Genomic DNA, 24,698 nt, shown 5'->3' with positions numbered 1-24,698 from the left:
AGTTTGACCAGTGTATGGTGGCTCTGAGGCCTTGTCTACACTAGGTGTTGAGTTGAACTTAGCTGTATAAGCTCTATTTTCTAAAAGATGAATCCACACCACCAAGATTTCAGTATTCCTGCTTTTCACAAGAAAAACAGTACATTCAACCTTGCATGGTTGATTTTAGGGTAGTGCAGATGCAATGCTGTGAAAGTCAATGTTCTTGGCCTCCAGGAGATGAACGTCCAGATCATGAGCTCTAGCATGGAGCTGTAGCATGGAGCATACAGGAGATCCTGGATCTCATTTCTGTGTGGGGAGAGACATCTGTTCCTGCAGAACTATGAACCAGCAAAAGAAATGCTGATATCTAGGCCAAGACCACACATGGCATGGTGGGAAAAGGATAAACCAGGGATACCCAGCAGTGCCACGGGAAAATAAAGTAGCTCTGCAGACATATCAGAAGACAAAGGAGGCAAACAGATGGTTAGGGTCAGCATGGCAAACATGCCACTCCTATGAGCAGCTGCATGGGACTGCAGCGGGGGACCTGACCAGTGTCCCAATCTCATCCCTGGATTCCTTCCAAAAGAGTCTTCAGGCAACAATACCAGCCAACAACAGGGAGGGCAGTGTGGATGAGAAAGATGAGAATGGTCAATAAGCAAGCAGAGCATCCAATCTCACCGACAACCAGGACTCTTTTATAACTTTGGAGACAATCTCCTCTTCTTGGGGTGTATCGCTGCTGGGCGCTGAGGGTGGTGGAGGGCACTTCTGGTGAGTTCACATTTTTAATCATGGCACAAGTGGGTGTAGGCAGTTGAGTGTGATCTGTGGCAGCCGCTTTGCCTACATTGCAGGAGCTCCCCAGAACAGTTTGTTAATGTGTCTGGAGATGGAGCAGGAATCCTCCCAGCACATCTCCATAAGGCTCTCATAAAGGAACTCTTTCTTCCTCACAAGGTTCTTGGATAGGCCTGCCTTATTCCATCCTCCACAGAAGGACCTTTCCATGCCAAGCCAACAGTAAGTGGTCTGACATAATTGCTGCACAAAGCATTGCAGCGTGAGGTCCTGGTTCCTGGGCACACTCAGTCAGCATCTGCTCCTTATCACTTTGCGATTAGGAGAAGAGATATTACTCATGGCAACCTAGATGAAGCAGGGAAGGTATATATGTAACTGATACCACTGGCAGTAACCTCTGTTTGCTTAGCCCCAATAAAGCATGGTTTGGGCCCCTGTCCTGCTCTGCTGCTATGCCCAACTCCTCCCGCCCACAGGCTCCTCAGTGTCCGTGTGAGCCACGCCCAAACCCCCTCTTGCCCACAGGATCCTGCGAAAGCGAAAGTTGCACTCTTCCAGCAAATGGAAAGTGCTGAACACACAGTCACCACCGGCACCCCTGCCCTGCCTTGCTGCCACACGACTGTGCCTCCCCCCTTTGCAACACAGATGCTTGCCTAGCTGTGGGAGTTACTATCTGCAAGTATTGTGTTGCACATGCTTTCAAAACAGAAGCAAAAGAGTGAGCCCTGACCTGTCCCTTATGAGGCTTGCTACCAAACCGAGTCCAGCTGCTCCCTTAAGATCTCTGTGGTGCACCTACTGTATCGTAGGTGCTTAAAAGTATAACTTTGTCCTTGAACATAATGCATTCCTGTTGTTTTAGGCAGACCTTCTTTTTATGCTAAGAGATTAGGCTCTACATTCCACAATGTCCCTCTTATAGAGTCTGTCCTTCACTTTTTTTTTCATTAAAGCGGGTTCAACAGTGAGCCTTTTGCATGCTCCTCCAGCTTTTTGGCTAGCACAGACACGAAGGGGAAAATGTAATCGGGATGACACATTCAATGAGCAAATGCAGTCCACCCACTTGGACAGGACTCAATTAAATGAGTGGAGGAGAAGGCTGCGGCAGCAGATTTAAGTGGAGCATGAGGAGAGGGGAGCGTGCAGGAGAACGTTTTGAAGATCATGGCAAAGCTGATGACGTGCCTGGTAGACTCACAGGAGAGCCATCCAATCTAGAGATCCCCTCTGGCCCATGCTGACCCACATTTCTTCTTCATCAAGTTCCATAACCTTCTCTTCCAGGTACCCTAGAATGCAGAGGGAAGCGGGGAGTCAAGAGCAGCTGCGCACTCAACCTTCAGGGATGTGTTCCAAAACAAAAGGCTGTCACCTGTGTGATGGTTGAACTCGGGGATTGTAATACACCTTTTTCCCTTCTGTCCCCCCTCCTCCAAAGCTCTGAACATGCAGAGGCTGCCACAACACTGGGAATGTTGCTTTCTCTGAGGTCTGAACTAGTCAGTAGCCTGCAAAACCGTCCTTTTAAACATCCAAAAGCACTTCCTCCATTCTTCACTTGCTCAGCCTGTAGTTGAACTGCTACTTGCTGTGGTCCAACCTGCCTGCATACGACTTTGTGAACCACAGAGCAAGGGGTAGGCTGGGTCTCCAAGGATCATTACTGGCATTTCAACACCTCTGATTGTAATTTTCTGGTTTGGGAAGAAAGTTCCATCGTGCATCTTTCTGAAGAGGCAGGAGTTCCTAAAGATGAGTGCATCATGCACTTTTACCAGCCATCCCATGCTGATGACAATGAAATGGTCTTGTGATCCACCATTGCTTGCTGCACCATCAAGAAGTACCCCTGGCAGTTTATATACTCTGACAAGGTAGTTGGGTGCCAAAATAGAGATGTGCGTTCCATCTATCACCCCACCATAGTTAGGGAACCCCATCACAGCAAAGTCCTCCACTATGTCCTCCACATTTTCCAGTGTCACTACCTTTCACAGCAGAAGGCTATTGACTACTTTGGCTACTTGGATCATACTGGCCTCCACTGTTGATTTCATCCCTCTGAATTGATTACCAACTGACCGGTAGCAGTTTGGCATTGCAAGCTTCCACAGGACTATTTCCACTTGCTTCCCTACTGGCAGAGTGGGTCTCATTCTGATATTGCTGTGCTTCAGAGTGGGAGAAAACGATTCCTAAAATTCCATGGTAGTGGCCTTACATAGTCAAAAGTTTTGCAGCCACTGCTGATGCCCCATAGTTGCATAATAGTGCAGTCCCACCAATCCCTGCTTGTCTCACAGCACCAGAACTGACATTCTACTGTGTCAAGAGGATCGAATGCAATCTACATTTGCCAATTGCTCAACTCAAGTGTTTCATACAAGTGTCTGTTCATGGCTGCCTCATATTCTTCCCAGCTCTGGCGGGCCCTGGATAGGTTCTAGTATACTGCAGCATAAGGCATGAGATGTTTGCAATGGCTGCCAGAGTACTTTGCTGCTGAACAGGGTCCAGGATTGCCCTGCTATGGTGTGTGCATGAAAAACCAGGGGAAAAAAGGTACAAGAAGATTGTTTTCCATTGCTTTCAAGCAGGGACAAAGGGGGGAGTAGATGAGTGCATTATGGGATACTGACGACATGTACTCGGCACTACCTGCTGCACTGTTTTGGTCCCATCTGGCACCAGGAGCCTAACCCAGAATGCACGGGAGTGGCAGGAATTGTGGTAGGGATGTAAGCTACTAGTCGACTATCCGATAAGCAAAAGCTTATCAGATAGTCAACTAGACCCTTGTAGTTGTAGTTGCTCCCCCCGCCTTGGGAGGAGCAGGAGCCGGTGCTGGGGGGAGACGGCTTAAAAGCCAGTTCCCCCCAGCATCATCTCTGCAAGGGGCAAGGGAATAGCGGGGACCAGGTGCAAGCTGGGAATCAGCTGATTCCTGGCTCATGCCCAGTCCCAGATGCTGCAACTCTGCTCTTTAAATGTATTAAGACCTTCTTGCCAGCTCTTAATACATTTAAAAGTCAGAAGTGCAACGGGGGGTACCCCATCCACTCTTAATAAATTTAAAAGGCTAAAAGCACAGCAGGGGGGACCCGATGTGAGCTCAGAATAAGTTGGCCTGGCTCATGCTGGGTCCCCACTACTGTGCACCAGCCATTTAAAAGGCAGAGTCATACGGGGTTAGCTCCGGGACAAGGAGCTAACCCTGCTGCGGCTCCCCCACTTATCAACTAGTCAATGGAAAAATCCATCGACTAATCAGTTAGTTAATTAACCTATATTTAACATTCCTAAATTATCCAGTTATCCACAGTGCATCACTGTCAAAATCAATGATAGCTACCACTCTGGGAACACACTAGTTCAAACTCTTGTGCACGGCAGGAACATGCACCTTCAACTTTACAAAATTAGGTGCTAAAAAATTAACCTTAGTAACATAGACAAGGCCTGAGGATGGCACATCATGTGTTATAAAAAGCAAGACAAGCTTCCTATCTGAAAAGACTTCTCAAGAGTGTATTAATGACATTTTGGAAACATGGAGGAAAAACTACTGCACTGAGTTAATTATGTTTCTAAAGTATTTGAATTTGTTCCCAGTTGAACTGGAGTCCTGCCACTTTTTTTTCTGGAAGCCTAATGCAGTTAAGAATGTTGGAACGTGTAAACTTAATTCCCATAACATACCATTAAGGAAATATTTTCTCAAGTTTTAAATCTTTGAACAGCAAGTTTGAAGAGGAGAGTGTAAATGTGCAAGTTAGTATAGACCCCATTTCAGAAATCCACTGTAAACATTTTATTATGTTGATTCTATCTGTTTACATCCTGAGCTTCATAGTACAGGCAGTCCCTGGGTTACGTACAACATAGGGACTATAGGTTTGTTCTTACGTTGAATTTGTATGTAAGTCGGAACTGGCTCCAGATTCAGCCGCTGCTGAAACTGATCAGCGGCTGACTACAGGAAGCCCTAGGCAGAGTTGCTCTGCCCCCAGCTTCCTGGAATCAGCCGCTGATCAGTTTCAACAGCAGCTGAATCTGGACTCCTGGGACAGAACAGCTGGGGCACTGCCGGGTAGGTCCCTGCAGGACCAACCCGGCAGCACCCCAGCTGCTCTACCCCAGGCATCCCGCAACAAAAGCCTGGTCTGGTGGGGGGGAGTTCCCCCCAGCACAGCAGGGAGACCCGAGCAAAGCCGCACAGGCGGCGGGACCCCGCTGACCGTGCGGCTTTGCTCCTTTGCCCCGGCTTAGCTCCTTTGCCCCGGCTTTGCTCCTTTGCCTGTGCGGCTTAGCTCCGGGGCAAAGGAGCAAAGCCGCACGGGCAGCGGGGTCCCGCCACCTCTGCGGCTTTGCTCGGGTCTCCCTGTTGTGCTGGGGGGAACTCCCCCCCAGCACAGCAGGGAGACAGGAGCAAAGCCGCAGAGGCGGGGGACCCCGCCGTATATGCGGCTTTGCTCCGGGGCAAAGGAGCAAAGCCGCACGGGCAGCAGGGTCCTGCCGCCTGTGCGGCTTTGCTCGGGTCTCCCTGCTGTGCTGGGGAGTCCCCCCCAGCACACCAGGGAGACCCGGAGCAGCTTTTCTCGCCCTGGAGGACGCGGTGGCGGGACCGCTGCGCTCTGGGCGGTCCCGCCGCCCGCGAGCTCCGGGGCGAGAAAAGCCCCATTCGTAAGTGCGGATCCGCCATAAGTCGGAGCCGCGTAAGTCGGGGACTGCCTGTACAAATGAGTTTAAAACTGCGAGTATTCTAATCAATCATGCCTATTAAGAAGCCAGTGAAGAAAAAAGTTTCAGGTTTCACCAAATTATTTTGTCCAGTTTAGACTATAACACAATACTCCAAGATGTGAATTGCTTTTTATTTTATTATTCATTTTACATGCCAATATAAAATACAACAACTTACAATTATATAAAAAAGAATTTTTCCACACATGCTGTAACTGGTGCTATTATAAATTAAAGTGTAGTAAGTAGAGTAACTTTATGGAGAATGTATGTTGTTATTGTTTTGTTAATTCAATAAAAGGCAACAAAGTTTCACACTCCTTTTCAGTCTTGTGGTTTTGATTTGATTTTTTTTTTTGTATGCAAGTTTTCCCATCATCATTGCTGCTCAGGTTTTGCTAAATCAAGATGAAATTGTTGAACTTAATATTCTTAATATTATCAATAAACTTGTCTCTGCTCAAGGGACTCCTAGGATCTAATTCTGCATTATTGGGAGTAACAACCTTGAAGCCAATTGAGTTATACTAGTGAAAAATTCCATGTAATGAGAAAGAATCAGTCTCACAGTATGAGCAATAAATTGAGGTCAGTCTCTTCTCGTATTCACGGTATGGAGCAAGTATTAATTTAAGAAAACGTCTCTCCATTACAAAGTAGACAAGCTAGAAAATATGATTAGCATCTGAAATCTGTTTGGCTGACTTTAGGGAGCAAATAAGATACTTTGATTCATGAGACTGTCTATTTTGGGACTCTTTAATTGGTAATCTCATAGCAGAGTCAGTAACATATAAAGAATGTTTTATAGAACTGGTAAAAAGATCCAGATGATTAGTATAGGAAAGATGAGCCTTAGCTTCAAATCCACGTCTGTGGTGACTACAAGTTTTAACTATATGAAAGGTATTTGGTGGACCCAGTTCACTTCTTAATAACAGACTAGTGTTCACATCACAAAACCCTAACTGGACCTAGCTGGCATACCCAAGCAAGATCAACAGAATTCAAGAACTGAATTGGTTTACAGAATAAACTACTCTCTCATCTGTTTGGGATGGGGGTGGGGAGGAAGGGAAGCACATTAAATGGATTAAGAACACTAAATTGATGCCATCTGTGTTATAGATGTTCTACAGATAATGTTAAGAGAACTATATATATTCTGTGCTATCACTCTAGTAATACTAGTCTCATGGAGAAATACATTCACCAAAACAGTTTTTAAAAATAACTAATTACCATCAAAGCAGGGTTGCCTTGCTTGGTAATTTCTGTTCACAATACACCATATGAAGAGATGGAATTTATTATGATCCTTAACTTAAACAAAAATATCTGTCCAGATCACAGACCCAGACTCCTCTCCAAATTTTTTAGAGAAGTACACATGCTATCAGGATGTAACCAGTTGCCTAGCAGCAAATAGATAATGGTTTAGGAGTGCGGATGAAATGAACAGATTCACAGAGAACATGAAATGTACATGCATTTGTCCAATAATTCTGAGGTTGGACATAGAAAACTCTGGAACTTTTGTATGCTTCTAGAGTGATCCGATCAACTTTAGGTTTTCTACAGCTCACATCACTGTCATTTCTAAGTGCTCTACTTTAAAACTAGATTTTGTATTTTTAATTCTTGGAATATTTAATTTATCTTTCTAATGTTTAGCAGATTGTTTATATGTGGAGTACAGATGCAAAAAGCCTTCACAGAAACAGCTGTATTTCGTTTTTTATTTTATACAATCAGGCTGTTTTATAAACATACATTTCTAGACATATATGCATGAATCTTGAGATCTTCAATCTCTTGCCAATGGGCATGGCCTAGTGCATGAAAAACGGAGGCAAACAAAGGTTGTTCAGGAGCAGGAATGTTGATGTACTCAGGTTTCTGATGTGTAGTTCTTCAGTTCAGCAAAAGAGGGGCATCAACTCAACTGTGTTATGCTCTCGGGGTGCTTGAATTAGGTTGAGGCTGTCCAGATTGACATTCCAGAGCCTACTCCAAAATCTGACTTCTACTCCTGAACTACCAAACTGGGCCCTAGTCTACCCTAGGGTGTTATTTTGAAATAAACCCTCTTAGGTTGAATTTATAAGTGGAGCATCCATAGTACCAAGCCCATTATTTCAAAATAACAGGCCACCTATTTTGAAATTTGTACTCCTGGTTTCCTCGGGGAATAATGCTAATTTCAAAATAGCATTAGTGTGGATGCTCCAGTGTCGCTATTTTAAAATAACTACCCCACAGAGTAATTCAAGACAAAACCCATAGTGATGGGACAGGAGTTGCCTAGGGAAAAATACAGAGCAGTCTGAGGCAGGAGGCAAACTGGAGATCAGAACCACAAATCAGCAATCAGAGTCAGGCCAGGGTACCAAACAGCCAAAGGCAGGAGCCAATGTGGACACGAAGAACCATAAGTCAGATGCCAGTAAATCAAGACACAAGAACTGGGTGGAACCCAGTTGTTCAAACAGCTTCCTGTTCCTGCTTCTGGTTTAAGTAGGCCCAGGGAGCCAGTCAGTCAACGCTGGGCCTCCACCAGTTGGACTTCAGGGACAGAGCTGCACAATGGGGTTAGGCTCCATTGGTCACAGGTAAGCCTTTATCATCTGGCTGGCAGGTAGAGAGTTGTAGCATAGTTGCGCCCATGAACTCTGCAGATTGGGTTTGAGGCTTGTAGTCCATGACAATATGTTTTATCCATCTGTTTTGGCATCCTATTTATGTATGGCAATTTAGCATCTTTTGTTTTGTTTGCATATCTATGTGCTATCGATTCCACATCCAAATACTACACACTTACAAACTTTATCCTTTATTCTGAGTTCTAGTAAGATCACAAATATGCCCACTGAAACAAACTTTCTATGTGTCCAAAAGCTTTTATAATATATTTAAAGTATATGCTTAGATACTAGTGAATACTAATTTCAATTTAAGTAATTTTCCACATCAAATATAGTCATTATTAGGGTGCTTTGATTGCTACCTGTTGTAACATTACCTATCAAAGGAATAAACCAGTCTCCAAACAAGAAGAATTACAAGTTCTGTAATCTCATCTCATCAATTCACATTTTCAGACGCATCCCGTTCAAGAGAAATGATTGATCAGTAGCTTCTCAGGTAATATGCACAGAATGGTGTGATTTGGTAGGAGCAAAGAAACATTTCACACACCTATTTATCCTTTACTGAATTTGTGAGGAAAGAAAAAGACTGGTCATAAAGCAATAGAGAAGAAAAAGTGGGGTGGAATATACTTTATATCCTATTTTTATTCCATGGCTAGTGACGCTGGAATTGTTGGAATTAAAAATGGATAGCGGCATTCCCCTTTCTTTGCTAGCAATGTTCTTTTTTTTCCCCTTTAAAAATCATGGGGAGAAAACTTGTGCTAGAGTACACCAAAAGTGACTGTTTCCTACTTATCCTGATCATAAGCAGTGGACACACTACTATCTCAGATTTTTGTCTTCATGAAGAAAGAAATACTTGAATGCACTATTGAAAATCGTTTTCAAAAGGATTCCAAGCAATTTCCCCAAGAAAATGATAAATGTACTTACTAATTCCTTGAAAGAGTTCCTCTATGTTAATAGCATTCTTTGCACTGGTTTCAACAACAATTGCACCTATAGATTCTGCATATTCTTTGGCATCCTTCATAGGTACCTCCCTTAAAAAAAGTTTTTATAAGCAAACAAATTACTGTGTATTTATAAAATATATATATATAATATAAAATAATGTATCTATATCAGTCTGAAAGACATCTCAAGTCACATTGTTCCTAGTTTCAATTACATAAATTTGGATCTTCCTCTGGTGCTGACATTCCTTGCTTCTCAAATTATAAATAAGGTAAGAGTCCTAGTCCTCCTTTCATTGAAGTTCATGTGAATTTAGCCATGTAATTTACTATGAGCAGACCCAAGCTGTCAAAGCCCATCAAGACTAACCACATGTCTTTTGGGTGTCTTGAGTCTAGCCAGACACCTATATATTAGAGAGCTGTAAAAAGAAACAAAACAAACCACCAACACTAGTGGAAAATGTGATCATTGTTGGAAGTACCAAAGGAAACTATATTAGCCTTTTACTAGAAGTCAAATCTGTTCCTCTGTTGTCCCCCGGTTATTTCTCCTCGGAGCAGTTTCTGTGGTAATGGAAACCGATTAATCAAGACTAGAGGAACTTTGTTTGGTCTGTCTTCTTTTGCCTCTATTCACATTTGCCATACCAATGGCTGCCAGTCTAGAGTCTAGCAGAACATATCTGGCAAAGTAGCTGGTAAAAATTCCATATACATAAACAGAGCTGCCAAAAGTCATGTAGAAATAGCAGGTTGCTCATGTATGCCCACATTAGTTACATTATATTTTTAAATCCCCTTGTACACAAGTATTTGTATTTTCTATTCGGTGGCGTTAATGTGATAGATTGATACATAAATTTTACCTAACGCCATTTCCAGTTAAGTAAACCTTAAGATAAAAACACCAAAGAACACACACACTATATATATTACATGTTCAAACAGATTTCTGCTAGAACAATGACCATGTCATGTATAAAATATATCTTGCTGTCGAGGTATCCACAAAAGTCCTCTTATTATAACACCAGCAAAGTAGTTTAGGAACATGCAAAGTGAGTGGAAAAAAATTACTGACTGTAAGAAAAGTGTCTGAAGACCTCTCTCATAATTCTGAACATCAGCAGAAAGTATTAGCAGAGTATGGTATTTTGTGCAAATATTAGCCTATATGGCCATTAAAGAGGCAAATGGGCATTGCACAAGTGTACGGAGAATCATCACCATAAAACTTCCCTCCTGAGGGCAAGCAGTTAATAGTTCATTGCCACATGCATGGCACAGCTAAGCAAATTCATGTCACTAAAACATTGTATGTTATATTTTAACATAATAGGTCACCCCATCTGCACTATGTGATTGTGCTTTCTAACTGAATCACAAAATTTTGGATTCTTTAATTAATCAAGTAAAGTTACTGTTGAGAGCATTAAAGCAATATATTTAAATGAGACCCAAGGGCAACCAGAAAAGACCACAAACTCCGCTTAGTATTAGTATGCTAAATTAAAAAACAAAACTTTATTTCTTCCCCCTATGGAAAGCCTTTCTGCTTTCTACTATTCATACTAGTAAGTTGGAAGCCATCTATTGAATTTTATGGGACTCAGCCAGCCTTGATGTCTTAACAGAAGCATAGTGAACTGCCATGTAAGGCACCAAGCCAATACACAAGCTGTGTCCTTCACTCCCAGGCCACAAGACAGTGGGAGCCCTATTCAGGAGGCCCTGGGGAGAACGAGTACTTTACTGTTCTGTTCAATAATTCCTCTAGCAGGTTCTAGAGTGATACTGAAAGCCTATTTACAGGGCTACTGTCCTCAGAAATGTCTTCAGTCAACAAAGCACCTGATCACATGCTTTGCTGAATCAAAGCCAATGTCATGACTTTAAGGGGCAGAGGAATAAATGTGAAATATCATGGGCACGGAGAGAGTCCTTGAGGATCTAAGATGAAAATATCCTAAATGACCAAAAATAACCTAAAAGATCAAAGACCTTGGGCTCATACTGCTGAAGACAACGCACTCAACACAATTCATCTCTCAAATAACAAAAAGCACATTGATCACCCCAAAGGGTTATTTGTCATATAACAACATATTTCCCATGGCTACAAGAGTACACACAATCCCAAACACGAGGTAAGATGGGCCATAACTAGCGAGATCTTGACTCTTCTGTAGAGGAATCAAGTCAGACTCTAAGGAGATTCTTTCTTCTAACACCTAGGCGACAAATCTGTTATTTAAGGCTTGTGAGAGCCCTTATGTTCTTGCAGCTGTACTTTATGCAATAAGGCTATCCTCCTGCATCTGCCATTAACTCTTCATTTGATTAAATCAGCATCTCTAGCACTCACACGTTAATCAGGCACTTTTGAGCTATGCATGCGGTAACTGGAACTAGTTACATACAGTACAATGGAATTAAAAGTCCCATATGGTGCCAATCTGTGTAATGTGCCAACTGCAATATATTCCACACCTCTTAACACAAATGAAAAAACAAAAGGTATCAGGTGTCATCGATTCAACTAGCCCAAAGCCTGCAGCATGCACAGAAACTGCATCTGCCATTCTGCAATTCTGGTTAAACCAGTGGAAGTGCAGCAAAAAAAAAAAAAAAAAAAGAGTTCAGAGGCTGGGATGCTGCTGTAGTTCAGGCCTGACTCTAAATGATGGAAATCAAAGGTAGTGATCTCAGTGGGGGACTGCACCACGATTAGCACTACAGATGACAATATAAACATGGTTATGTGAAGAAGGAAAGCAGTGCATACCAATAGCATTTTAATATCCAATAGATGCATTACCTGAGATCAGAAAGATCACATTTGTTGCCAGCAATGGCCATGACAATGTTTTCAGGACCATGTTCTTTTAATTCTTTTACCCATTTCTTCAAAGTATGGAAAGAATCCTAAACCAAACAAACAAGCAAAAGAAGAAGAAAAAAACAGCTATCAGAAGCTCCCTGATTTGGCAGTCATTTTTCTGAAATTACAGGAAGGACACACAGAAAACCCTCATGTGAAATGCATAACAGACTGTGAAATGTAATCTCCTCCTGTGAAATCTGGTCGTTTGTGAACTTTTACCCTGTGCTATATCAATTTCACAGGGGAGACCAGAGTATCTCAAATTGGGGGTCCTGATCCAAAAGAAAGTCCCAGGAGGGTTACAAGGTTATTTTACGGTATTGCCTCCCTTATTTCTGCACTGCCTTCAGAGCTGGGAAGCCAGAGAGTGGCAGATGGTGGCTAGGCACCCAGCTCTAAAGTCAGCACTCTGCCAGCAGCAGTGCAGAAGTAAGGATGGTAATACCAAACCATGCCACCCTTACTTCTACCCATGCCACCATGCTGATTCCTTCTGAGCTAGCTTGCCAAAGATTAGTGGTTGCTTACTGCGGGTCCAGCTCTGAAATAACAGTGGCAATACCATACCATGTCATCCTTAGTTCTGTGCAGCTGCTGCTGGTAGCTCTGCCTTCAGAGCTGGGCTCCCTGTCAGCAGTCCCCACTCTCCAGCTGCCTACCTGTGAAGACAGTGCCACTGCCTGCAACCCCCATACAGTAACCTGGCAACTCCCTTCCAATTCCTTTTGGGGTCAACGTCCCTACAATTACAACACTGAATTTCAGATTTAAATAGCTGAAATAATGAAAATTTCTATTGTTAAAATCCTATGAATATGAAATTGACCAAAGTGCATTGTACTCAAGTGACAGTGATCCCCAGGCATAATTGATGTTACCAATAGTCCATCAAGTCAAATTTTCTCCTCAGAAATACATGTGCCGCTTCTGCTGAAATCAATGGGAGTGGTAAGGTAACTCTGAGGAAAGTGTGGCCTTGTATGTGGGATATAATGTACATCCCACAAAGCTATGCTATACTTAAATATTAAACTTTCAGAGAATGAAAGTTGCTGCACAGGCATTCTGAATAAGGATGACAGGACTAAGTTCCACCTTCACAAGGTCTACAGACTTTCTGACCAACTATGAGTCATTTCAGTTAAAAATAAAAACTTACGTCCTGGTATGCAGCGATGAACAACGGGTCATTACACTAATGCAATGGTAAACTGAGCCAGACTTTTATTTGTAAAAGTAAATAATTCAGTTGGCAAGAGAGAAGAAACAGATAAGCAAAATGTTGCAGCCATTCATCTACTAATGCTTCGTCTATAACAACATCATCCCCTGGGATTTCTTTTAAAATTAAAACTTTATTCTTTGAATTTTAATAGTAGCAAGTTCAATGAGGGTAGGGCAAAGATCACCAGCTGGATGACAAGGGAATGGGGCTACTTTTTCAGCTGACAGTATACTTCCATTTCAAATAATAATGTTGAGCCAAAGATTATTTCATTGCATTGTTTCAAAGTAAACCAACTCCAGAAGAGTTCAACTCTCAAACTGCAAATGCAAGCTTGTAGCCACATTTCTGAAAGATTAATTTCCAGTTTGTAAACCAGTTGATTTGTTTAATAGTAGGAAAAATCCAGTACGACATCTTGTTCATCTCAAAGAGGCAAATTCAGAATTTTCCCCTGAAGTATAGTCTCTAGTGTTTTCTCTAGTGAACTTAGGGAATGGCACTTCTGCTACAGTTTTGCCAATACATTAAGTCATTAAGCAAACTATGTATACTACAGGAATTGCAAACAGAAAGGCTTTACCTGTTTTGTGATATCATATACTATAACAGCTGCTGCTGATCCCCGATAGTACATTGGTGCCAAAGAATGAAACTGTTAAAAGACCAACAAAACATCATAAATCAATTAAAGCTTTTACATGTTGCCAGGTCACAAAGACATACCATGATTGCATCATATTTTTTCACCAGAAAGAGACTGAGCTCCTTGAATGTGCGCCTAATTTGCGTTGCAGTAGGACTTCTAAAAAAAGGGCTGTTCTTTATTCTGTTGGACTCATACAATTAGCACATTGAGTTCTACATATTTTTCTTGGTGTGTTTTGGGTTCTTTTGCTTTTTTGTTTTTTGAAGCATGGTACGTGATCTGCACTAAAAAGGCTTGGGGAGAAACTAAAGAACATAAGAATGGGCAGACTGGGTCAAACCAAAGGTCCATCTAGCCCAGTATCCTGCCTGCCAACAGTTATCAATGCCAGGAGCTTCGGAATTAACAGAACAATGATCAAGTGATCCCTTTTGTCTACTCCCAGCTTCTGGCAATGAGAAGCTAGGGACACACAGAGCACGAGGTTACATTCCAGACCATCTTGGCTTACAGCCACTGATGTATGTATTTTCCAGGAACTTATCTAGTTCTTTTTTTTTTTTTTGGTCTGCATAACATCCTCACCAATAAGCTCTACAGATTGATTATCTGTTGTATGAAGTACTTCCTTTTGTTTACTTTAAACCTACTGCCTATTAATTTTATTTGGTGACCCCCGATTCTTGTATAATGGGAAGTAGTAAATCACACTGTCTTATTCATTTTCCTCAGCCCAGTCACAATTTCATAGTCCTCTATAATATTACTTCTTAGTCATCTCTTTTCCAAGATGGCAAATCCCCGTCTTAATCTTTTCTCTTATGGAAGCTAATCCACACCTTTAGTAATTTTTGTTGCCCTTTTCTGTAGCTTTTCCAATTCTAATATATCTTTTTTGTGAAGGGGTGACCAACACTGTAGCCAGTATTCCAGGTGTGTGTGTCCCATGGTACTATGATATTTTCTCTCTTATTATCTATCCCTTTCCAAATGATTACTGTTTGCTTTTTTGACTTCTATTACAAATAGACCAGATGTTTTCAGAGAACTATCCACAAAGACTCCAAGATCTTTCTTGTGTGGTGACAGCTAATTTAGATCCTTTTATTTTGTATGTAGAGTTAGAATTATGTTTTCCAAAGTGCCTTATTTTGTATTTGTCAACACTGAATATTTCTTGCCCTTCTCTCATCCCATAACTGCTTACTTTGTTTAAGAGCCTATCATGAGGGACCTTGTTAAAGGCTTTCTGAAAGTCCAAAATACAATATCCACTGGATCACCTTTTTCCATGCTTGCTGACCTCCCTCAAAGGTATGAATTTCCCAGCCTGTAACTGCCAGGATTGCCTCTTCTGGAGTCCTTTTTAAAATCTGGTATCACATTAGCTACTATTCTCCAATCGTCTGGTACAGAAGTTGATTTAAATGACAGGTTACATACCACAATTAGTAGTCTGCAAATTCATATTTGAATTTCTTCAGAACTCTTGAGAGAATGCCATCTGGTCTTGGCGACTTATTACTGTTAAATGTGTCAGTTTGTTCCAAAACCTCTTTTGACACCTTAATCTGGGACAGTTTATTAAATTTGTCACCTAAAGAGAATGGCTCAGGTGTGGGAATCTCCACCCAACCTCTGTAGGGAAGACTGACACAAAGAATTCATTTAGCTTCTAAACAATGGCCTTATTTTCTTTGAATATTTCTTTAGCACCTTGATCATCCTTGAATACTTTTTAGCACCATTGCCTGTTTGGCAGACTTCCTGCTTCTGATGCATTTAAAACATTTTTTATGCTCATTTTTGAATCTTCACATTCTTTTCTGGCCTGCCTAATCATACTTTTACACTTGATTTGGCAGAGTTTGTTCCTTTCTATTTTCCTCAGTAGAATTTAACTTCCAATTTTAAAAAGACCCTTTTGCCTCTAACACCTTTTACTTTGTTGTCTAGGCATGGTGGCAGTTTTTGGATCCTTTTACTATATTTGTTAATTTGGGTATATATTTAATTTGACCTTTTATTATGGTGTTTTTAAAAAGTTTCCATGCATCTTGTAGGCATTTCACTTTTATGAGTATATTTTTAAATTTCCATTTATCTAGCGTCCTCATTTTTGTATAGTTCCCCTTTCTAAAATTCAGTACTATTGTGGAAGACTTCTTTGGTGTCCCTGCCCTGAGGAATGTTAAATTTAATTAAGTTATGGTTTAATTTAGATTTAAGTGATGTATAGGACTTCTACTGGTAGTCAACAAAGGCATGAATTCTAGATATGGCCAACAGCATTCAACCCTGGGACTAAAGAGGAATAAAACATTTACAAAGTCACTCTCGTATAAATAAAAAATCAAAATGTATAGTTTATAATAAAATTGTAACTAACTGACAGATAATTATCTTCCAAATAGAGATGCAGTATAATTTCTTTCAAATGTAATTTCTTTTCATTGCAGCTTTAATTTCAAGGAACAGCTTCTTTTTAAAGAAAGCATTAAAATAGTTTACTAAACAGCTGAAAAACAGCTGCACTTATGATCACTGGTGACACATAGCAGGGGAAGGAGAGACAGCACTAGCCCCACCCCTCCCTGCTCCTGCCCACTCTCGCCCCAGCACTCCCCCACGTGGCAAGAAGCTGCCCAGCCTGCTCCTTGTCCACAACCAGTGAGTGAAGGGTGGCAGGACTGTCGCTGTGAGGACTGGTGATACCAACACTGGCCCTTCTGCCCTAGGGATGCGGGGCTGCATGTGTACCTATGTGCACCCCCACGTGTCACCACTGCTTTTGTTTGTTTACAAGACTAATCACAAAGTACCTGGTTTAGAATTTAACCTCATACTAGTACAGAGGCAGGAAATTTTTTTGCTTATTCATCTAAGATGGATTCTTATCTATAACTAAAATAATCTAACTTGAAAAATAAGTTCAGTCTTTTTTAATCTCATTGCAGCTACATAATAATTTATTATTTGCGTGTCCAGCATCATCTTGCGAATTTCGGCTTGTTCATTCTCCTAGGTGAGTAATTTTTTTTTACATGGAAATAACACACCATTAATTTTTTCGGGATTAACATTCATCATAGTCAAGAGCAGACAAACCAATCTGTGCCAGGCTGAAAATTCTGCAAGGTTAATATCAGGGATGTAAAAAATATAGAACAACATTAACCATGTAACCAATCATGGTTAGGGACGGAATGGTCACCACTACCAGTGTTCCCTCTAAGATTTTCCATCCATGAACAGAGTCAGTTTTGTCGTATGCACCAGTATTGAGTTCATGTGCACTTGTTCGGATGTGTGTCACTGTGGCACCCAAGTTATTAACAAATATCTTCTGCCCTTTCCCCTCATTGTCTTCTCTTGGCCCCTGGCATTTGTCTCTCCTGCACCCTGCCCCTTGGTGCCTTCCCCTTTCTTCTCCTGCCCTGGCCCCCTCCTCTCACCTCAGCACAAGCCCCTTCCTCTCCTCACCCCCACCTCCCCCTTAGTTCTCCCATTGCCCCTTCCCTTCTGCATTACTGACATCATCATCCCTCAACCCCCCGCTAGTCCCCTGGCTCTAGTCCCCTGGTGCTGGGGCGGGGCAGCATGGCGGGGGCTGCCCCATGAGCCAGGGCTGACGCCAAGGCCACGGTGCTATTTTCAGTACCCTAGCTCCAGCCCAGGAGCAGCTGGACTGCAGCCTGGCTCAAGTCTTGGCACACGGGGCAGCTGTCCGCCACGTGGCCCAACCCTGGGAGCAGCTGGGAATGGGGCGGCAAAGGCAGATTCTGGGGTCGGGACCGCAGTACTAAAAATAGCACCGCAGCCTCGGCTCCAGTCCTGGCACATGCTGCAGCCGCCCGCCATACTGCCCCACCCCGGCATCCGTCCCTGGCTCCAGTCCCATGGGATCTGCCCCTCTCCTGGGTCCAGCAACCAGACACCATCCTGGGATCCCAGCAGCCTTCCTCACTGCTTCAGCCGGCCGTCGGCACATGTTCCCAGTTGCTTACCCTGCCACTGCAGCTGGCCCGCAATGGGGTCCTGGCAACTGGCCTTGCCGCTGCATACTTTTGGTTGCCAACAGGGTCCCAGCAGCTGGCAGGGTCCTGGCAGCTGGCCCTGCCATCGCAGTCAGCCCCGCCACCGCGGGCACTCGGCCACCGGCCCTTCTGTCATACAGTTTAAGTTGCCAGTGGGGTCCCAGTAGGTGAGTTAACCGTTTAAGTAACCAATAAGCATCAGCTTATTGGTTCATTGTTTAAACACTAACATCACTAGTTAATAAACTACAAAGATGTATGTAGTGCTTTAAAAACATATAAGAGGACAAGGTCTGATTTTTCCAGTTCCCTGTATCTTGTGTCATTTCCTATTGTAAAAACTGAGCTAACTTTCCCAGCTGACAATATTTGTTTCCTTCCTTATTTTATACTAATATTTTTTAGACATAAGTCATTTAAAGAAAAGAAACAGTAGCCCAAACTTTAAAAATAAACAAGCTTAAAGTTTAGGGTGCTAAATGCATTTAAACAAGTGGTATAATCTTCCAGGGTATGTCTACACTACCCTCCTAGTTCGAACTAGGGGGGGTAATGTAGTCATTCGGAGTTGCAACTGAAGCCCGGGATTTGAATTTCCCGGGCTTCATTTGCATAAAGCCGGCCGGCGCCATTTTTAAATGCCGGCTAGTTCGGACCCCGTGCCGCGCGGCTACACGCGGCACGGACTAGCTAGTTCGGATTAGGCTTCCTATCTGAACTAGCTGTACGCCTCATGGAACGAGGTGTACAGCTAGTTCGGATTAGGAAGCCTAATCCGAACTAGCTAGTCTGTGCCGCGTGTAGCCGCGCGGCACGGGGTCCGAACTAGCCGGCATTTAAAAATGGCGCCGGACGGCTTTATGCAAATGAAGCCCGGGAAATTCAAATCCCGGGCTTCAGTTGCAACTCCGAATGACTACATTACCCCCCCTAGTTCGAACTAGACATACCCCCAGTGTTTTTGAAAATCAGGTCTTGCACTGGATTTAGAAGCCTAATTTTGAAAATCTTGCCTAGTGATTTTATCAAGTTTCACATTAGGTCAGGTGATTGAAAGAGCATATTTTGTTACAGGTTCCCAAGATTTAAGGGAGAAAGCTACTCTGAAGACATTTCATTTAAAATCTGAAATGGACTAGTAATCGTATCATCATCAAAAACACAGCACAGAATGCTCTACCAGATAAAAATTAACCTAAACTTATTTTGTCACTGCTTTCAAATCACCTTCTAAAAGTGTTATAAAAACACTATGGCACAGTACCCATTAATGAGATTCAGCTATTAGGAAACCAAGATTCCCTCTCCGTACACATTGACAGAATGTGCTTTTCTCTATTAGAAAACATGGGAAGACACCTTGTACCAATAAATAAATCAATAAGGTTGAAAAAATGGTTCATTGAAAAAAAAATGCATTAATTTATGCAATAATAGAACTTTTAAAAAGTATAAATATTTTATGAGAAGCACAGATTTTGAAAGCTTAGAAATACATATTTTCAATTTTATGCAAATAATAAGTTTGTGTTTTTCCAATAATAACTTTTCTAGCAATAACTTAATAGAAAAGTCTTCTTGGATCATCTCCTAGCTTAACTACTCTGATGAAACAGTTATACCAAATTAAGTATAAAATACAAAATATCAATGTACAACTGGCCAAGGACCATATGTGGGACAGAAGCCAAAAATGAGTGACAAATATAAAGTTAATTTTGGGAGAATTCTGCAATTGTTGCATTTGGAGCTATAGTAAAATTGCAGTATTCTCCCAAGACTAATAGTACAGGTTGAATCTTCCTAGTCTGGCACCCTTGGGACCGGAGAGGTCCCGAACAAGGGTATTTGCCAAACTAGAGGAGATCAGGTCCAGGCTCTCCAGCAGCTCCCCTCTTGGCTGCTGCACTTGGTCCTAAGTGTGGAAGTGCATTTTCAGCATAGTTCAGGAACAAACATTATGCTGCTAGATTTAAGCAATAGGTTTGGATATTGGAGTCTTGCCACTGTCTTCTGTGGAACCAAGATTTGCCATCACAGAATTAAGTATTGTTTAAGAGGGTTTAATTAAAAGCTGTTTTCCCTCTGCTTGAGCATATCACATCACAGAAGGATACAGGCAGTCCCCGGGTTACGTACAAGATAGGGACTGTAGGTTTGTTCTTAAGTTGAATCTGTATGTAAGTCGGAACTGGCGTCCAGATTCAGCCGCTGCTGAAACTGATCAGTTTCAACAGCGGCTGAATCTGGACGCCAGTTCTGACTTACATACAGATTCAACTTAAGAACCCCAGGCATCCCCAAGTCAGCTGCTGCTGAAACTGATCAGCGGCTGATTCCAGGAAGCCCGGGGCAGGGGCTTCCTGTAGTCAGCCACTGGTCAGTTTCAGCAGCGGCTGACTTGGGGACGCCTGGGGCAGAGCAGCTGGGGTGCTGCTGGGTTGGTCCAGTAGCGCCGCCGCTCCTCGGCGCTACTGGACCAACCCAGCAGCACCCAAGCTGCTCTGCCCCAGGCGTCCTGATTCAGCCACTGCTGAATCTGAACAGCAGTGGCTGAATCAGGACGCCTGGGGCAGAACAGCTGGGGTGCTGCCTGGTTGGTCCAGTAGCGCCCAGAGCGGCGCTACGGGACCAACTGGCAGCGCCCCAGCTGCTGTACCACAGGTGTCTGGAGCAAAGCCACGGAGCACGGGGGCAGCGGGACAGCCCAGACGCGCCGTGGCTGTCCGCTGCCCGCGTGCTCCGCGGCTTTGCTCTGCTTTGCCCCCCCCCCTTCCTCCTGGTCTGCAGACCAGGGGGATGGGGGGGGGCAAAGCAGAGCCAAGCCGCGGAGCGCGCTGCCAGCTGACAGCCCTGTCCGCTGCCCACGTGTTCCGCCGCTTTGCTTCCTCTCCCTAGTCTGCTGGAGACCAGGGAGAGGAACCCCATTCGTAACTCGGGGACTGCCTGTACATCTGATCATGAACAAACTTAGAAATTTCAGGGGGTAGCAGAGTGAGTCTGTACAGAAAAAAACAGCAAATGATGTTTTTTACATTTCCTTTATATTCAGATATGACAAAAAACCCACAAAAATACACAGAGAGAGAGAGAGAGAGAGAAAGAGAGAGCAAACAGCCAAATAACACAGAGAGAGAGAGAGAGAGCAAATAACCAAATAACCTGTGTTGCCTGTTTCCTACAAGCCTAAATAAATGCAAACAATCTCCAGCTGAATGTCTTCCACACATGTACTGATACAGAAAGAGGAGCACAGAAGGAAGCAGCAACACAGCAAATGGAAGAGGTCAAATTAATGTTTCCTGCTCCTGTCCCCATCCTTCTTTTTGAGCAGAGAATGTTGAAATTCCACTTCCTCATACTAAACATGAACAGGCCAAGTTGTCATTCCACTCTCCCATAGAGTGCACTCATTCTCTGGGTTAGTGCTCACGCTCTTCCCCCTTCCTACAGTGAGTCTTACTGGTAGTTGAAATAACATCATTTAAAGTTCAGTCTGAGCTTATTCCCTTAGGCTAGATTGTCAATAGGGTTTTTCTCCAAGACCTCTCAACCAAAGTGCCACTTGCATCTCCCATATTATTGGCAGTGTGATTCACAAGTTGCAGTTGCCATACCTAGCCAGCTGAAGTCAGTCAGCATTTCCATGCAACTTCCAACAACTGCTAGCTGGAAGGGGCAGCAGGAGATCTTGCCACCCGATTATAAACTGTTATTATATATCAGGGAATACGGGATCACTCCTTTGGTGTATGTTACACCTAAAACCGAACAGAGGACCTTGAATCAAACTAAGCAGGGCTAAATTCAGCAGGTACTGTACCTACTTACTCAAAGACTGAATCAACATACTCCCCCAAGGGCGCCCTTTCAAGCATTTGCTAACATCTCTAGAGCCACAGGTTGAGTATCTCATGGCTAGATTTTCCTTTTTATTTTTGTCAATTTATTCTGAGGCCAGGTCTATACTAGACCAGGAAGGATGGCTTAAAGTACGCAACTCCAGCTATGTAAAATGCATAACTGAAGTCGGCTTACCTTTAACAAAACCTTCGTGGAGTCCTTACTCCTCACAAAAGGAGGAGTACTGGACGCCGGGAGGATTATGCTCAGCATTTGATTTACAAGTCTGTACTAGACTCACTAAACTGAATGCCAGAAGATTGTTCTCTGGAGCATCGATCTTCCGCTAAGTATAGACGTGCCCTGAATGTCTTCCAGAAGGGGGCTAAGCCAGACCCCACAGCTATTCTTTAGACATTACCCAGATCTGTGTATTAGTGCAATGTCTTGTCTTTTTTTCTGATGCTATGACCTACCATAGAAATACTGCACAAGTTTAAAATCTTGGTTATTGGAGAGCAGTTATGGAAGAGAAATAGAAACAATAAATAGATTATCCTGATATATAAGATTCTCACACGGATGTAGTGGAGGGGACGGAGGGATAGGAAATTCCTAACATTCTCAGCTGGCAAAGAGTGAATGGAAAATGTTATGCATGCATGCCATTCACAAATATGATTTAGCATTATATAATCTTGAGTAGTTTTTCCTGTGCACAAAACAGAGCTGAAATTCGAGTAGTAAGGAAACTTCTTAACTAGCTGTATAAATCAGTATTTTACAAAGATCTGAAAAGCAGTAGATGTTAATCCCAACAAGCATCTTCCTCTGGACTCAAAGTCCAACAGAACAGAAAAAAATATTTAATAATCTTTATAGGTGATAGCGAAGCTATTGAACTAGTGCAGCATTCTTTTTTCTCTTATTTTTTTGTCAAAGTAGACTGAAAAAGCCACTAATTCACTCACATACATTGCCTCCAAAACATAGAGTTCTTGCAGTTAAAGAAAAAAATTCCAGCATTTTAGGAGAGCTCCCAAAAGATATTTAAAATAAGCAGAAACGAAAGCTTTGAAATGTTACAAAAATGAGATGGTGTTCAGCCTTTTTCAAAAACAATCATTAAGTGAAACATCTAATAACTTTACATCTTGGTTCTTAATTATTATTCTTTGATATTCTGCATGTATAGGGTTTTTTTTAAAGTTTTTATACATACACACACACACACACACACACACACACACACACTTCAGCGTAATTACTTGGCTTTATTCTCAGTCTTACAATGGTAAATGCAATGTCTTTATTTACTTATTTATTTTGATGATGTTCCCTCCTCTCTTCAAATAAATAAATCAATAAACTTCACAGAAGATGTTAAAAGCCTATGTAAACGTATATACTTGTTATGGCAGATAAGGCTTGTTAACAACATGCAAGGTGTACAGAAGGTAAAAAGCTGCTTCCTAGAGAAAGGACAGAAGAGGTTCGACCTAGTCAGAACCTCTAGGGGCCTAGCTAGGGTTGTGTCTTCACTGAAGGTTAGCATGAGTTATCTACATTTGAGTTAAGTAATTTTGAGTGAGAATAGCCATGAAATAGCACACAAGCTAAACAAATTGGCTTAGTATTACAGATTGTGTTAGCAGCTAACAAGTGCTCAGGTGAGCTTTAGCTTATACCCCCCAGACAACCTGAGTTAAAAAGACCACAGTGCTCAACTTCAGGGGTTTTGCAGCAAACAGAATTCAAGTTAAAGGCAACACTTCAATTATAACTTGAGATAATTCTGCAATAAAAACAAGCCTTTAGATTATTATGCTACATTGTATTTATTATTATGTCTGAGTTACCAGTGAAGCTAAAGTCTAGGAACAGGACAGATCTGAACTCTAATTCAAGGTCTATGTATTCTGAGGATAAGGTATTAACTATGGCCCAGATCGTCAAAGATATTTATACACTGATTTCAATGGAAATTAAATGTATACTTTGCAGGCTCTGGCCCCTAGTCTACAGTAGGGGATAAATTTGAATTAAGGTATGCAACTTCAGCTATGTTAATTGCGTAGCTGAAGTCGAAGTATCTTAACTTGAATTTTGGCACCATCCACACTGTGGGAAGTTGAAGGGAGAACACTCTCCCCTGACTTCTTACTCCTCATAGTAGCGGGATTATGGGCATCAGTTGGAGCACCCTCTTAGTTTGAATTAGCATGTGTTCACTAGACCCACTACTCTGAACCCTGGAAGATCGACTGTGGCTGCTTCGATCTTATCTATAGTGTAGACATGGCCTGACAGAACAAGAACCCTGTGGCAAAAACTCTCTTGCTGTAAAGGAGTGCAAGAGGTAATATCTGATTCTTGGTTCAGAAACAAGCCATAAAAGTGTCAGCAGGTAGGAAAGAAGTCAAATGAGATAGTAAAAGGTTCTAGTAGTTTAGTGCGTAGTGCTGCATTATTAGGAAGGTAAGGGTATGTCTACACTTGCCCCCTAATTCGAACTAGGGAGGCAAATGAAGCATACCGAAGTTGCTAATGAAGCATGGGATTTAAATATCCCACGCTTGATTAGCATATTCGCAGCCGGTCGCCATTTTAAAAAGCCGGTAGCCCGAATTAACTCGCCGTGTGTAGACGCGGTAGTCCGATCCAAAACCCTTTCCTCGAATTAACTGTTACTCCTCATTGCACGAAGAAGTTGAAGGTAGATAAATTCAAACTGGAAATAAAATGTACATTTTTAACAGTGAGCTTAATTAACCCCTGGAATAATTTACCAGAGATACTGGTGTATTCTCCATCACTGGCAAATTTTAAAAGAGATGATCTAGGAATTATTTGGGAGAAGTTCTCTCTCTCAGCTTATATAGGAGGTCAGACTAAAACAATGG

At 42.4% G+C, this 24,698-nt stretch overlaps 1 protein-coding gene across 2 annotated transcripts in view; it reads right to left on the bottom strand.

Annotated features, from left to right (window-relative positions):
- RAB31 (RAB31, member RAS oncogene family) overlaps positions 1-24,698 on the bottom strand; it is a 79,669-nt gene that overhangs the window by 4,803 nt on the left and 50,168 nt on the right. For both annotated transcript variants that reach the window (XM_025181869.2, XM_006117467.4), the window contains exons 4-6: positions 13,850-13,921; positions 11,976-12,082; positions 9,132-9,241 (exon numbers count right to left, since the gene is read on the bottom strand). In XM_025181869.2, coding sequence (XP_025037654.1) covers positions 9,132-9,241; positions 11,976-12,082; positions 13,850-13,921 — 289 coding nt within the window. The remainder of the gene's footprint in view (positions 1-9,131; positions 9,242-11,975; positions 12,083-13,849; positions 13,922-24,698) is intronic.

This window comes from Pelodiscus sinensis, chromosome 2 (genome assembly GCF_049634645.1).
Source record: "Pelodiscus sinensis isolate JC-2024 chromosome 2, ASM4963464v1, whole genome shotgun sequence".
Lineage (NCBI taxonomy): Eukaryota > Metazoa > Chordata > Testudines > Trionychidae > Pelodiscus > Pelodiscus sinensis.
Note: the sequence above shows the minus strand (reverse complement) of the source record. Positions and strands in the feature narration are given on the sequence as shown.